Raw genomic sequence first — 16931 nt, 5'->3', positions numbered from 1 at the left:
TTCACTTGTGAAAAACTTACTCAAAATGTTCTTATGAAGAGTTGTATTTTATGTAAAATATAGTGGTAAAGAAACAATTTTTCTAACTTAGGACATATAATCTGGTTAACAAAATATAGTCAAAGTAAAATCAATCTGAATAGGGAACAGGAATACTTTACATATATTATATTTAGTTTAAATTGGTTTTCTTGTGTAAAATCTTCTACTGCATATTTTTTAATTTTGTTAACTAACCTATGGGGGGGGGGTTACTGGGGATTGAACTCAGAACCTTGAACTTGCAAGGCAAAGACAGCACCACTGAGCTAAATCCCCAGCCCACCTATATTTTTTAATAAATGAAGTTCAAAGTTTGTTTTAGAATAGTCACTTTTTTTATCAATCAATTCCCAGAATTTTTACCCAGCTCACCTCCATAGTTATATCATACCAACACACTGGCACTCAATCAGTAAGGACAGGTACAAATAAAGGATGGCAAAATTTCCTTTCAGAGATAATTAAATAGTATGGAGAAAAACAGAAATCCATACATATTCCAGAAAGCAAAATTAAGTTTGGCATTTTTCTGATCACAAATCAAATATTAATAAGCAGATTTTTAGAACCTACTTTTCTTTATATAATCCTTATTTTAAAACTACATGTATGTCATTGAATCAAAATATCAATAAACCCTTTTTTAGCACCATCTGCTTGTGGCACCACGCCACCTCTTGCTCCTCCTGCCACCGCAGCTCTGGCTGCCTGACTCCCCGAAATAGCTGCTGATATTTGCAGTTCTTATAACATGGCAGACATTGACAACAAAGAACAGTCTGAACTTTATTAATATTTGGATGATGTTGAAGAAGTAGAAGAAGAAACTGGTAAAGAAACAAAAATCAAAGCATATCAGCTGACTGTTTAGATGATGCAAAATCCTCAGATTCTTGCAGCCCTTCAAGAAAGACTCGATGGTCTGGTAGACACACCAACAGGATACACTAAAAGATTGCCTAGGGTAGTTAAAAGACAAGTGAATGCTCTCAAAACCCTTCACGTTAAATGTGCATAAATAGAAGCCAAATTCTATGAGGAAGTTCACAATCTTGAAAGGAAGTATGTTGTTCTCTACCAACCTGTTTGATAAGTGACTTGAGATGATTAATGCAATTTATGAACTTTGGAAGAAGAATGTGAGTGGAAACCAGATGAGGAAGAAGAAATTTTGGAGGAGCTGAAAGAAAAGGCCAAGATTTAAGATGGGGAAAAAAAGATGAAGAAAAAGAAGATCCTAAAGGAATTCCTGAATTTTGGTTGACTGTTTTTAAGAATGCTGACTTGCTCAGTGACATGGTTCAGGAACGTGATGAACCTATTCTGAAGCACTGGAAGGACATTAAAGCGAAGTTCTCAGATGCTGGCCAGCCTATGAGTTTTATCTTAGAATTTCACTTTGAACCCAATGAATATTTCACAAATGAAGTGCTGACAAAGATGTATAGGATGAGATCTGAACCAGATGATTCTGATGCGTTTTCATTTGATGGACCAGAAATTATGGGCTGTATAGGGTACTAAGCAGATTGGAAAAAAGGAAAGAATGTCACTTTGAAAACCATTAAAAAGAAGCAGAAACGTAAGGGATGTGGGACAGTTCATACTGTGACTAAAACAGTTTCCAATGATTCTTTCTTTAATTTTTTTGCTCCTCCTGAATTTCCTGAGAGTGGAGAACTGCATGATGATGCCAAAGCTATCCTTGCTGCAGACTTTAAAATTGGTCACTTTTTACATCAGCGTATAAGTCTAAGATTGGTGTTGCACAGAGGAGGAGGAGGAGGAGGAGGAGGAGATGATGATGATGATGATGATGATGATGAAGGTGACAAAGCGGATGAGGAAGGGGAAGAAGATGAGGAAAATGTTGCAGACTATGACCCAAAGAAGAAGCAAAACCCAGCAGAGTGCAAGTAGCAGTGAAGCAGGATGTATGTGGTCTTGCGGATAATCTGCACTGTAATAGCCTAAACACAACTATTATTTACTTACAGACTTATGTTTTTGTATTTTCTTGGTAGACTCGGTAATTTTTTTTAAAGGAATTGATATTTTAAAGACCAATTTGTTTAGCTTTTTAAGTATGGCTTTATTGTCAGACACACTGAATGCACAGGTTCTCTGAAGCATGTTCATTCATTGCTGTAATTTGGTTCTTTGCATCATAATTATTGCAGTATAACTATGAAAATTAACATTTTCCTGAAGAACCAAAATAGTTTTCCTGCTAGTAGGTTTAAGTCGGTTGCATAGTTGTGCTTTTCATTTTTTTTGTTACAGAAATGCAGTGACTTATACTAAGACAATTCATCATTTAATGGGAAAAAAAATAAACTTGTGGTTAAGAATTTCCAGGAAGACCAAATCTGATAACTGTTAGCTTATTAATGGATTTTTATATTTTAGGTGATAGTTAATTATAAGGAAGCCTAACTTACATGGTTATGGTTACCACAGGGAAGTGAACAAAACCTAGAATTTTCAGAAGTTAAACTGATAACTATGTTAGTGTACTTCTAAATTTAACATCCATTAACTAAGCATCTTTTCTTTGTGGTAGCATCTACCTTCTGCTTTCCTGGAAAGGATAACTTTACATCATTTGATGACCCTATTTCATGTTTTCTGGTTCTTTGCTTTTGTTTTTGCAGTCTAAAATAAAAATGTTAAATGCAAAAAAAAAAACAGTAAACAACTACTTTTGTTTATACGATCTCTAGACTAAACTTATAAAACCAGATGAGATTTTTATTGAAGGAAATTACTGTCCTCTCCCCAAAGTTCCATCCTTCCCCCACATAAGAAAACATAAATTATGTCCAATTTATTGTGTGTTCTCCAATAAATCTTTTCATTTAAAATTACAACACAGCTAGAGAAACAAAAGAAGAAAAAGTAGTGAAGCATGTTTAAAAATTGTCCTTTCTTACCAAGCCATTGCTGTAGAACCCAAGAGGAGTTTAAGGCACGCACAGAAAGCATCTTTTCAACAGCTGGTGGAAGTCTCTTCCAATTAGTAAACTCCAAAGTAAAGATAAGGGTGTCCTCACTGACTGAGTCAATCCTGTATCGGCAAGATGTTAACAGGCCATCAGACAAAAACATATCTAGGGTACATTCTGGAAACAAACAGCACAATACCTATTCTTATAACATCTTGATAAGGAAGGCAGACAAAAAGTGGGCACAATAAATATTCATGTAATTGAAGACAAGTTAGATAGATGTAGTTTAATGCAGCTTGGTCGTCCTTACAGACACAAAATTTAATAGTTACAAAAGTATAAAGCCAAAGCACACCAAGTTATTGCTAAATGGAATGTACAAAAGAAGAGGCCATGCTTCTGCCCAGCTCCCAGGGATATACAGCAGTTCTCTGGAATATTCCTCATTATAGATTCAGCCCTAAAGGATGTAGCAGGAAAAGATACCTTACAAACAGTTCTTCCTCTGTTCTTTCAAAATAATAACCAGATTCCCTATCAACCCACCCAAAGAGTCATACCCAAATTGTAAGTGCTGGAAGCCTAACGGAAAGAGCAGTGGTTTAAAGAAAGTCCAGATTTTAATATGACCTTTAATATTTATAGACATGTTACCTAGATTCCTAAGCCCTAGCTCCTGCTCTCTAAAATGAGTGTAATACATAATCTGCCTATTTCAAAGAGCTATTTATAAAGATAATATAATATAATAAACATACTTTTTAAACTATGAAGTATTATATGGTATTTGACATTGCTAGAACTCATTTAAAAACTTCAGTATATTTTCAGGTCTCATACATTATACATAAAATTTAATCAAAGTTTAAGAATAATTCTAAATCCTAACAAGATTACCTATTTGAGCTCTGTTAGAAACCCTCTACCGTCACATCTTTTGAAGCAAAATAACATTATTAGGACCTCTGGTAATTACTACAAAAATTCTTGACAAGGTTAATTTTTTGGAGATGTTACTAAACAAGTGAATAAGGAGAAGAAAAAAACTAATACTCTAAACATATCATCTCAAACATGAACTTATTTTGGCTAATTCAAAGTATCTCTAAAATGACTGATTAAGAGTGTATGAAAACTATTTTCTAAATTCTTAATTCTCTGATACACAAACGTATCAGGAAGAACTTAAAATGGAGCCTTGGGAAAACATTTTATTTCTTACTCTGCTATCAGTGAAATCACAATTTATCAAGAAATACTCAGAATAAGTGAAATGACAAAATATAGTCAATGGCAAACAATCTCCTTGATGTTCTAAGAATACCATACCAAAGGTTATTTGGTTCTGGTTCCTTATTTCTTTTTTAAAGATTTCATTTTTCTGCCATAATGTGCTGCAGGTCTCACTGTGACCCAACACAAAGTCATTTCTTATGCACTTATCTGAACACACATGAGAAATAAATCTGTTTCCATGGCTTTAAGGTAAGTTCATTTTACCCACACTGATGATAATAATACTAAAATGTGTTGTTATTTTGTACTACATTGACCATTACATTGTGCAGTGCGGTTATACAATCATAAATGAGTGATGGTTAATCAACACAATGTACAGATGACATTTGCTTTCTATTATTATCCCATTACATTCCAGGAGGTAGTAGGGGACTAAGTCTTGCATTTTTCAAAGTTGAAAAATATTTCAACTTTGTAGATTATATTGTGACAGGCAATTATTCAGCCAGATACATTTTTAAGACTGGTTAAAACAAGCACTACCTAGGAAAGACATTCATAATTTATATGACAAAGATTAAACAGCAGACTTACATCCAATATAAATAAGAAACAACCAAAATTCACTTTAGCAACATATTGAAATTTTTATGGGAGAATTTTTCTTACAACAGCACTCTGAATGTAAATTTGATCAAAGAAAGCAAAGCATTCATCTTATTCAATGTAAACACTGGCTTTATTCATTCAATAAAAGATCGGTGAACAAAACTTTGACCATATTAAGCACCTTCTAAAGTAAAATTTTCCACTGTATTTTTTTCTAATGAATATAAAATGACTAAGTTCTTCCTTAGTAATAAGATATAAGCAAAACTGGCATTCTGAATTCAGAGAGCTGAAAGTTTTACAACTTACTTTAAAACAAAACAAAATAAAAAAAAAAAAATAAAATAATTTGTAACTTATTGATTCTTATTCCAGCACATCCAGTGGCTTATTACCACAAAAATTCTCAACTATTCACACCTAGGGTAGGAGGCTGCATTAGAGCTGAGGAAAGAAGAGTGTATTTTAAGAAGCCTTCTAAGAGAATAAAGCGAAATAAGTTTCTCTCCTTACAGTCTATTTCGTTGCCTGGAGAGGAAAGGAAAAAGATGCAATGTTTAATTCTTTTATCCTGTGTACGTTTTTCCTAACTTAGGAACAGGAAAGAGCTATAAAAGTTGGCACAAGTCCTCTCAAGATTGGCATGGAATTAAAGGTACTTGAAATTAAGTGACACAACTACCCCGTCTCTGTGGACACATAAGAGAGCATAGCACAGTGGTTAAGAACATAGACTTGAGCCACGATACAGGACAGCCTGAGTTCAAATCTAAGCTCTAGCACTACAGTAACTTGCTCTGAGAGCTTGGGCAAGCATTTGAATATCTGACCTCAATTTCCATCCTCTGTAAAATAAGGGTAAAATAGTAGCTACACAATTTTATAGTGAGTTAACATCAGTAAAGAACTTAAAATAGTTCTTACTAGTGTGTCAGGCAGTAATTTTAAGTTGTTGTTTTATTTTGTTTTTACCGGGAATCAAACTCAGGGCTTCTTGCAGGCACTGTGCTGCCAAGCTACGTCTCCAGCCCAGTAATTTTAAGTTTTGGTCAAAGAAATAAATTAGAAATCGGAACAGATTATGAAAGTTGAAAATCCTGGGCAAGCCATGTGGAGCTAGTTAACAGCTTCAGAAGAATACTGTGTGCTGAGAAGAAAGTGGGGGCCAGGGCCGGCTCATGTGCGTGAGAGTGGAAGGGGTTCTCAAGAGTTTGCATTTGTGGGCTCTTCCTTGAACCTGGTGGCTCTCCTTTATGTGAAGAGAAGATCTCTATTTGGCAGCATCCCGGTATCTTACCTTTTTATTGTGTCTGCCATTACATGGAATTCAAGAATTTTCACTAAGCAGAAGGCTTATGCTTAGGACTATCATCTCTTTCCGATACTGTCACTCTGTCTCTCTGTCTCTCTGTCTCTCTCTCTCTCACCTCCCAACACACAGATCTCAAGAAATTGGGGGAAATCAAGGTAGTATAGTCACTCAAAAAAGGTAAGGCCTCTTATGGTAGGATTTCTTACCAAGAACTGCACAGTAGAGTCAATGGGTCAAATCCAGCAAGCAGAAGATGCGGCAACCATTCTTTATATTTTGTTTGTGCTTTAATTGCATGATTTATAAATTCAGATATATGGTTCCATGGTCCCAATGGGCAACCTTTCTTCAAAAAGTAGCGAAATACTGAAAACTTCTCATACTTCAGACAGTATGCCAAATGAAGTTCATTTAGTCGGGCTCCGTATTTCAAAAGAATATTCACAATTCCAAGGAACTCACAGCTCCACCACAAAAATTTTTTTAAGAAAAGGAAAAGAAAAAGAAGTAGTTAAGACTTTTCCATAATAAATAACTCTTTCAGACTGTTAAAAGAGATTTCATCTGAGTAACAAGAATACGGGAGGGTTTACATGTGTTGTGAACTGAGATTAGACAACATAGAAGGGGAAATTTTACTTCTTAAACCCTCTGCACTATCTGTAATTTTTAACTGTGAGCAAATATTATTCTTTTTTTTTTTTGTACCGGGGATAGAACTTGGGACCTTCCGCTTGCGAGGCAGGTGTCGGAACCACTGAGCTAAATCCCTGACCCAGCAAATATTATTCTTACAATAGGAAAAAAAAACTGTCTTAAATAAGTATGTATTATTAAAAATTATCATTAACAAAAAAATTTTCTCAAATTGTAATGTGTTTGTACAATTATGTATAAGTATCTCTGCTACAACATATTTACTAAACAAAATTGATCAACATGATCAGTTCCTAAAATTCATTCTAGGAGTTTCCAAAATATTATTTCTGTTAGCAATAGCCTTAGTCAATTTAGCTCTTACTTTTTAGATTTCTAATGGAAAAAAATAGAGAAAAAGGTTTTTAATGAACAAAATTTTAACAAAGCTCGGTATTTTAAAATTAATCCTCCTCATCAAGCACTTTTATGGAATAAACATGTCTTTTTTTGGGGGGGGGATACCAGGGATCGAACTCGGGACCTTGCACTTGCAACACAGGCTGCAGCACCACTGAGCTGAAATCCCGGCAAACATGTCAAGATGTCATTTTATATGTAAATTTTTTTCCATTTTAAGGAAATGTTTATTTGGGAATAAAGGTTTCATGTCCACTTCTAAGTCCCTTAGATATCCACATAAAAATCTCTCATTTCCACTTGATGCTCTTATAGTCAGATTTGTGAATGTGCATGTTTTTCTAATATGTAAGTGAGTTTAATTTTTATTTTTACTTTTATTAGTACATATTTGTAGTACATAATGATTATATTCACTGTGAGCTTGGAGGAAGGGGAAAGGAAAGTGATGTAAAATAATTGGTTACTTTAAGAAAAAACTTTTATCATCCAATACTGGTGGGTTATGACTGCAAATATGATAGAGCTATTTGGCATGAGCATCAAAAAGATATTACGACAAAGTTATAAGGGACACAGAGTCTGCAGCCAGCCCCTGCGCTGCAACCTGAGCAAGTTACTCAATCTTTCTGGTACACAGAACTGGCACTACGTAAGTATCTGTAAAATAAATTTTAAGTAAAATATCACATAAATTAAAACAAAATAATAACCCCACCACTTTGTCTCAACCACGTTAACTTCATCTAACTAAGTTCTCATTATTTGCTGACAGTTACTACTTGCTGATTCTGCTTAGAGAAGAGAAAAACACAGACTGTTGAACATGTTCCAGTTAAGTTTGAAAGGAAACTATGGGAAAAGCTCAGACATTGGCTTATTACAAATATGATATACAAGTCTCAAGATACCTGGCAATATTCTAGGCATGTGCGATTATACGTGCAATTCAGGGACTGGATGAATTCTCCTCACAAGCATCTGAAACTGTCAACAGCCTAACCATAGACACTTAAGTGTCACAGATTCAGGCCAGAGAACATATTTTTGCTACAGAATACAAGTATGTCCTATCTCCTAAAAGCGCCTTATTAGAGTAAATGGTATACCTAACGTGCCCTAGACATTTTCTGTTTTAAAAAAACTACAAAACCAAGAGGCTTTCTTACTTAAAATTTTCAATACATGGGCTGGGGATTTAGCTCAGTGGCACCACGCCTGCCTTGCAAGTGCAAGGTCCTGATTTCGATCCCTAGTACCGCAAAAAAAAAAAAAATTTCAATACAGTACATAGACATGTGGTTCATGCTAAGAAAAATTTAAGGGCAGGGGCCAGGGATTTAGCTCAGTGGTTTCGTCGCCTGCTGCACAAGTGCAAGGACCCAAGTTCCATCCCCGGTACAAAAAAAAAAAAAAAAGAATTTAAGGGCAAGGCCAAAAGATAAACCATCCATCTTCAAAGTGTGAGAGGAACATGCACACATGTGTTCCTTTAATAACAAACTTAAACTGTTTGGTATTTATCAGGCACTACATTACATGTGTCACATGTAAGATTTGTCTTAATCCTACAACCTTAATAAGTTTTACTATCTCCATTCCAGGTATAAAAACTGAAGGTTAGTCAAGAAGTCAATAACTGGCAGAACTAGGATGATAATAATAAAACCAAAATCTTAACAGTGAATATGACACAGCAAACTTCTGAAATACCTCTCCTATAAATATTATGAAAATTGAACACTTAATGAAATAGTCAAATTAAGGATTTTTTTCTTTCAGTATTAGGGACTGAACCCAGGGCCTTTGCATTTATCTATATCCCCAGCTCCTGTTTTGTTTGGTTTGTTAAGTCAATGTGTGAGATTCTCCAACCTCAGTCTCCCAGAGTACTAGTATTACAGGTGTGTGTCACTGTGATCAGTAAACTGAGGGCCATTTCAAGGGTGGACCTATGGTTTCCAAAGTATACTGCACAGATGCTTAGTCCCTATGAAAAATCCATAGGAAAAAGGTTCTCTACTCAAAAATTGGGAGAAACTTTATACAGTATAAAATGAGCCCAGAAAAGGGAAATAAATCAGATGACCTTATTTTCAAGCAGTATATTATAGACACTTTCAAATTATACAGTCAATTTCCAAACACTTTTCAGAAGTACCTTTAAAATTAGAGCAATGGGGCCAATCATTAATCTGAGGAAAGCGTAACAAGAGTACAAAATGCCTTAAAAGTCTATTAACACAGGAGCAATGACATATTTATTGTAAATGTAAGTGTATCCTACATTGTGAAACTTTCAAATCTTTGTAGATCTTTTTCCCCTCTTAGGAATTCCAAAGCACACCAACAATTTTTCTAAATTCACAGAAGCTCTCCAAGAAAGAAACAATTCAACATTGCTTAACCTTGTATTTCCCAAACTTATTTAACCCTAGAATTGCTTCTATTTCATGTAGTATCTATTAGCAATGTATAGAATAAATATTCTACAGAACATACTTTGGAAACCAGCACAAAACTTCTTCCAATTACTGCACTCCTACTGCCTTGTGTTAGGAGGGGCAAGAGCATACTCTCAAAAACCCTAATGAAACTGGCCAATGCTACAATATAGATTCTCTTCCAACAAAACTACCAGTTAGAAGAAGAATAAGTGTGAAATAAACTAGATAATCACAGAACTCTGTCAGCATCCTGAGCTGCTGGTAAGGTTAAGAGGATCTCTAGTACACTATAGGACCTTGATATTACATGTTACCAAACTTTCAATAAATTCTCAGGCTCAGATAACCTTTATTTAAAATATCAGTTACATGGACATATCTATGTATTTCTCTTAAGATTTCAACAAATTCTCTATCAACCTCTGGTATTAACTGGGAAAATTCCTCAGATCCTAGATTAGGAAAAGAATCTATCCTGTTTAACACAAACATAACAATTAATTATGACATATAAAGAAGGAGTACAATATATAACAGTAAATATCAGATTCTGAAAAAAGAGGAGAGATTTAAAAACTAGAAAGCAAGCTGAGAGTGGTGGCACATGCCTGTAATCCCAGCACTTGGGAGGCTGAGGCAGAAGGACTGCCACAAGTTTGAGGCCAGCCTGGGCTACACAGTAAATTCAAGACCAGCCTGAATTACATGGTGAGACCCTGTCAAAAAAAAAAAAAGAAAAATCTAAATCAGTGCAGACCTTATTTTGGAGCTTGTACACTTCCCAACACTCTACTCTTTGAAGTTCAAAAATATGCAAAAACAAAACAAAACAAAAAACCTGTGCCCAAATAAAAGCAGGACCGTAAGAGAAAATTCAACCTGAGTACAAGATTTATTCTAAACAAAAGAAGGGGGCAAGCATCTTGAGTATTTTGTTTAATTAGCCAACAAAATACCTAACTTAATTAGCCAAATTATCAGAAACTCCTAAGCTTTACTTGAATGACTTTACACCCCTGGCTAAAAACAAAACGAAAATACTTAGGTGGGTCCTGTGTCCTCAGTTATGATGACTAAAACAGACATAGTAATTTCTTTGAAACTAATATGATAACAATTATCAATTAGAAAGACAAAATCTAAAACTAAACTAAGATCTCTTTCTATAGCCAGACATAAAAGCCATTAATATTTTTTCAACTTGTCCTGAAATTTCTTTTCTTCCTCCTTCCCCATTCCCACTAGGGGAATCTTTTTCTTAAAATTTTATCATTTAAATTACTCAACTATGCCCTTGAAATACTGGCTTCTTATCACCACACTGTTAACTTCTGAGCCCCAAGGAAAAAGACCTTTTGCTGTGGGAGCTCTACAATGGAGGAAACATCTTCCCACTCCTGGTCCAAGGGAGAAGAGCAAAAGTTCACTACTTCAAAAGGAAACTCATCCTCTCAACACAGCCACCAAAAATGTTTCAGAACATTAATCCTGAGCTTAAAAAGTTGAATTGGTAGGCCAGGGATTTAGCTCAGTGGTTCTGCCACCTGGCTCTAGAACACAAGGTTCCGAGTTCAATCCCCAGTACCCCAAAAAAAGATTAATTGGCGCTGGGGATTTAGCTCAGTGGCTGCCTTGCCAAGTGCAAGGTCATGAGTTCGATACCTGGTACCAAAAACAAAACAAAAAAAACAAAAAAAGTTGAATTCGGTAAATAAAATAAAATCTTAAAACCCAGAGCTATTATTTCTATTCATTATTTTCATCATCTTTTGATATTAACTGTATTATTTATAAAAGCCAACAAAAGTTAACTAAACACAAGAGGTCAGTAGTGTAAGCAAGGCCACAAATACAGGATTTATAGATTTCAGAGAAATAACAGAAAACATGCAAATGAGAGAGCAAGTCTTTTAGACAATACCTTAAGTGAGATAAGTATTAATTAAATCTTTTTTACAACAATCTTATATTACATTAAAATTACTATAACACATTATTGCTATAAAAACAAAATTTCAAAACTCCTACCACTAAACTTATTTATCTATTACCAAATCTATGTAAATTAGACTATCAAATTAATTTTAGAAAATAGAATATTCCAAGTTACCTGGTACCAATGTTGTGACCAAACCTTAAATTCTTATTAATAATTGAGAAATGGAATACAGGAAATTCATACATTGCTTCATTAAGGAAAAATATGATAGCTATTTTTAAATTAAAATTGCATCTAATTATCCCTGCTTGGTAAATGATGACTCTAATCAATGTTTAGTATATGACTGAACAGAATTCTAATTTTTTTGGCGGGGGGGCGTTACTGGGGATCAAACTTGGGACCTTGCACTTGCGAGGCAGGCAGCAGCACCCTGAGCTAAATCTCCAGCCCACTTACTTACTTATTGAGAGAAAAAAATTAAAACTTTTACACTTCATCTTAGCCAAAAGGCCAAGAAGCGATAAAAAATTAAAACTTTTAACTTGTTTTTTTTTTCTTCAGAAACTGGCTACATTACTCTTTTCATATACAAAAACAAAATCTATTGGGTAAATTAAAATGTTCTTGCTTGATCAGCAAAGCTTTATACAGAATCCCAAAATAATCAAGTAGATGACAAGGCTGGTGACTGAGATGCAAGCTAACAGCCAGATATGAGCCAATATAATAATAAAAGGGATGAAGATTTAACTGATGTTTTCTAGATAAATGAAGAGGAGTACAGAGAAGAAAACAAACCTAGACACTTTTCGATGTGACATAAATTGTGCAAGGTACTATTCTTAGGTCAGGTAAGTTAAGATATCTTAAGATATCTTAAGTTAACTCTTATCTATATACTTAAATGAAGGCATATGTAATTATGTTACTATTGTATTTTAGATTTAATCCCTCAGGAAAGGTTCCCTTTAATTAAATTCTCTATAAAGAAGGTAATAATAGCAAAAAGGTATCATAATTTAGTCTACTGCCATTGGTTTCAGCCAAACAAATGAAAAGTTAATTAGAAAGACTAAGGAAATGTACTCTCATAAAACATATTATTTTGATATTTTAACATTTTTTCTAGAGGCTAACAATAGTATTTTCCAATTACTTATCTTATGGAAAACCTATCTAATTAATAATACATTTAGTCCAATTAACAATATTCCCACATAAAAGAATACAGCTCTTGTGCTTTTTTCATAATCACCAAATCAGTGTACTTTAAAGAGCTACATTTCTCTGTTCCTAAGACAGAGGACTAATATCTAGCATAAGGGATTCAAAAAAAAATTAGACCCCTCAAAAATAAAAGACTCAATCAAAAACTGGGCAAGTGAAATGAATATAGACACTTCACAGAAGAAGTACAAATGGCCAATAAATACATGAAAAACATGTTGAGATTCCAAAATCTTACTCCCACTGTTGGTGGGAATATAAACTAGTACAACCACTATGGAAATCAGTATGGAAATTCCTCAAAAACTGAAACTAGAAATTCCATTTGACCCAGCTATTCCCCTTTAAGGTATCTTTCCAAAAGAGTTAAAGACATCATATTATAGTGATACATGCATACCCACATTTATAGCAGTACAACTCAGGTAAATTTGAGTCATGCAAGAAAATGGATGCACCCTGAGACCATAATCTTAAGTGAAATAAATAAGACAAAAAATGGTTTCTCTTATATGAAAACCCAAACTATAAATAAACAGCAAAATAAAAGATAACAGGAAGTAGGGAGATACAGTACATCTTTCTCAAAAAGGAAGGGGATCCAGAGAAGGGAGAAAGAAGAGGGAAAGGGGATGGATGAAAGAGGAATGTCCTATGTATGAGTACCAACTCTACACAAGGAACGCAAACATTAGGTGCTGCAAACTTCAACTAATAAAAATTTTTTTAAAAAAAGCAAAGTTTCTAAGTGGACCAAAAATTAGTTTGTTAGTTCATGCTTGCGATCAAGAACTACTCTACTTCACAATGCTTTGTTTTACAACAATATGATTGTGTTTGAACATGCTTTTCTTTGGTTTATCCTTTTTGGGTTTTCTGAACTTCTTTAAATCTGTAAATTTATGTCTTTATCTAATGTTGGAAAGGTTTTGGCCATTAATAATTTACATATCTTTTCTGCGCCAATCAGCATCACCTCTCCTGGACTTTAATGAATATCAGATCTGTTGATCCTGTCCCTAGGATCCCTAAGGTTCTGTTTGTTTGTTTTTGCTTTCTCCTCTGATTCTGAGTCTCTCTGCACCAGTTGAACTTTCTATTGGTCCATTTTCAGGCGACCTACCTGCTGCCTCTGTCACTTTCATCTACTTTGGAGTCCACACAGTGAATTTTAGAGTTGTTATGGCTTGTATCTAGATGTGCCCTACAAAGCACATGAGGTCACAGCTGGGGCTTTTTGGAGGTGGCTGGATCTAGGGTGTGAAGATGAGATTAAGGATGTGAAGGGCCGGGATTTAGCTCAGTGGTTCCACTGCCTGCTTCACAAGCACATGGTCCAGAGTTCAATCCTGATACCAAAAAAAAAAAAGGATGTGATGCTGGGATTAAGGGTGGCAAAAATCAACAGGCTTTCAGCCTGAATATAATATAAAAGGGAGAGGTGGGCTTTCTTCTGCTGCTGCTTTGCTACTTTTGCTGCCTTCTGCTACAAGACTGAATGAGGTACATCATGGCAAGTTTTCTCTGTTTATTTTTTTAAGTTAGTAATTTAGCATTAATAAACATACTTAAGTTTCACAACACAAAAAATAGTCATTTGGGACTATATCTCTATATAGCAAAAGAAAAATTTCTTTTTAAAATATAGCAAATATACCTACTCCTTTTGGAAAGCCATGCACATGGGAGAACTGAATCCAAAGACGAGGCACATCTGGGCATCTGGGCTGTAACCATTCTGGAGAAGTAACTCTAGACACTTTTCACGTCCTCCAAATACTGCTGAGTAAACAGGGCTTACTTTGTCTGGTCCAGTTTCACAGACCCGATTAGTAAGTGGTATTAGTAAGTCCAAGATTCTACAAATACACAAATTCAGGAGCATTTAACATTTCCATATGTACATGAGAATAGGCAACATTTTAATTGCACATATATTAAGAATTACTCATAAATTGATTTAAAGAAGTCTTTCTGCCCTCTCTCGGTAATTTTGTTTTATTCTGTCTTAAATAAATCTTAAATAATCTTAAGTAAATCTTAAAAATTATAAAAGAATAACAATAGTTAATACACTATATATAATTATCTTCAAAGTAGTTAGTAGAATATATCAACCAAAAAGATTCTTATAAAAAAGAAATAGATAACACAAAACTTTCTTTTCAACAAACTATCTTTACCCTCTATTAAATGACTACATGCTACATAGTTATTCCAAAATGATACATTTATTGCTTAATGTAAAGGCTCTGAAATATACCTAAAAAGGAAGCAATGTTCCTGTAAGTCAGTTTCCTTTTTTTAATTTTTTCACTATAGGCCTTACCACTACCACCTACACTCTAAAAGTCAAATTTTATGTTAGACATTTTAGGACTAAAAAAAAATATTTCTTATACAAAATATAAAGTGGCATCACGACAAATGAAGTATTTTCCTTTTTAAGTACCAATTACTTTTGTTTTTCCAACTAATAAAAATTTTTAAAGATGGTGAATAATATTTTTTTTTTGGTACCAGGGATTGAACTCGGGACTTTGTGCTTGTGAGGCAGGCGGCGGAACCACTGAGCTAAATACCCATCCCGATGGTGAATGATATTAAGAATAATGTTTTCAGCCAGGTGTGGTAGCACACACCTGTAATCTCGGCACTCAGAAGGCTGAGGCAGAATGATCATTGTGAGTTCAAGGCCAAGCTAGGCTACACAGTGAGTTCAAGGCCAGCCTGAACAACACAGCAAGACCTTGTCTCAAAGAACCAAAAATAAATAAATAAATAAACCAATGTTTTCATTAGGCAGAAATTAATATGTCTCATAAAATATTATATTCTCTGAAAAGAATATGAGCTCATTAAAATATGAAATGTATTTATAAAGAAGCCAGTTATTTAGTAGTGAAAGTTCTAGGAGAATCATTACAATGTAAGTTCTTACATTCTTTGTAAATGTACCTCCAGCAAAGCAGGAGAGAGATGGGACTAGTTCACTCTTTTAAAACTGAAAATAAAACTATGAAGGTTAACCCAGAAAATTTCCCCCTTTCTGGACAAAGACAGATAGGGATACTGCAAAGTATCTTTATAACATTATATTTTATGTAGGTAGGGTATATATTGAAGAACTTACATTCACATAAAGGATTACCGTTAAAAGACAATATGAGGGAAATCATAAGTGGCAAATAGATTTCTCAAAATTGAACACAACTGAGGACAAATTCCTAAGACAATTTTGGTATCAATTTAAAGCTCAGAATATAATTGCCATCTAAGATTTATATTTCAATAAACGACCAAGAATTTGGAAAAATAAATTTTAAAACCTAAGTATTTTGTTACAATTGAGAATCTATTTAACATCTCTTATATTTAATAAATATGTTTAATTTTTTAATATGAGTTGGAAAAATTTATACTTACAAAACACAAACATGCTTACAAATATCTTTAGAACACAGTGAAATACCATGCCACCTAGTGGCATAATAACCAAATTATAGAATGTGTTTTAACACATTAAATAATGACCATTCTTATTTTTCAAATTAAATAATACTAACAATACCTATAAAAAGTGTGACTGTAGAATTACAACTCTAAAGATGGTAAACATTTTTAAAAACTTCTCAGTGCTAATGTATGATAGGCAGTCATATTCTCATAGGCATAATAACCAAAGATTCCTAGAACACTTCTCCCATTTGTTCTGTCTCCAGAAAACACCAATAATTTTATGGGAACTTTTGGCAAAGAAGGAGGAGTAGCAGAAGCAGGGGAAAACACCAGACTGGATTTGGGATTACATTAAGAAAGGTCTAGTAACAGGGCTCAAGATGGGGACGACTACTCAGCAGAAACAAAAGAAAAAAATCCATTCCAACAAGGGTCATAAACAAAAACAGTCTGGGGTCAGGGAGACAGTGTAAGTGAATAGCCATCAGACTGCTAGCTGAAGATGCCTGGGATAAAACTAGTGGGGGGGAGATAACCAGAGAAATCAGAGGGAAGATTCAATACCCTGAGGAAGCCCCTGCAGCTTTCACATCTCAGGTCACTCTGCCTCAAAGTAGCAAAGTACACTATAAGATTAAGAAGTTCTAAGG

The 16931-nt window shown here is 34.4% G+C and overlaps 1 protein-coding gene and 1 pseudogene across 11 annotated transcripts in view; one reads left to right on the top strand and one right to left on the bottom strand.

Moving 5' to 3' along the window:
• Asb3 (ankyrin repeat and SOCS box containing 3) overlaps positions 1 to 16931 on the bottom strand; it is a 365295-nt gene that overhangs the window by 277160 nt on the left and 71204 nt on the right. For 9 of the 11 annotated variants that reach the window (XM_087216391.1, XM_087216392.1, XM_087216394.1 and 6 more), the window contains exons 7-9: positions 14484 to 14681; positions 6357 to 6614; positions 2976 to 3109 (exon numbers count right to left, since the gene is read on the bottom strand). In XM_087216391.1, the coding sequence (XP_087072517.1) occupies positions 2976 to 3109; positions 6357 to 6614; positions 14484 to 14681 (590 nt within the window). The remainder of the gene's footprint in view (positions 1 to 2975; positions 3110 to 6356; positions 6615 to 14483; positions 14682 to 16931) is intronic. The other 2 variants (XM_087216399.1, XM_021246302.2) reach the window with 1 other exon arrangement.
• LOC101716364 (nucleosome assembly protein 1-like 1 pseudogene) lies at positions 684 to 2062 on the top strand (annotated as a pseudogene).

The sequence above is a fragment of the Heterocephalus glaber genome, unplaced genomic scaffold (assembly GCF_053883595.1).
Source record: "Heterocephalus glaber isolate CG9 unplaced genomic scaffold, H.glaber_assembly_v1.0 deba00001457, whole genome shotgun sequence".
NCBI classification, from domain to species: Eukaryota; Metazoa; Chordata; class Mammalia; order Rodentia; family Bathyergidae; genus Heterocephalus; species Heterocephalus glaber.
Note: the sequence above shows the minus strand (reverse complement) of the source record. Positions and strands in the feature narration are given on the sequence as shown.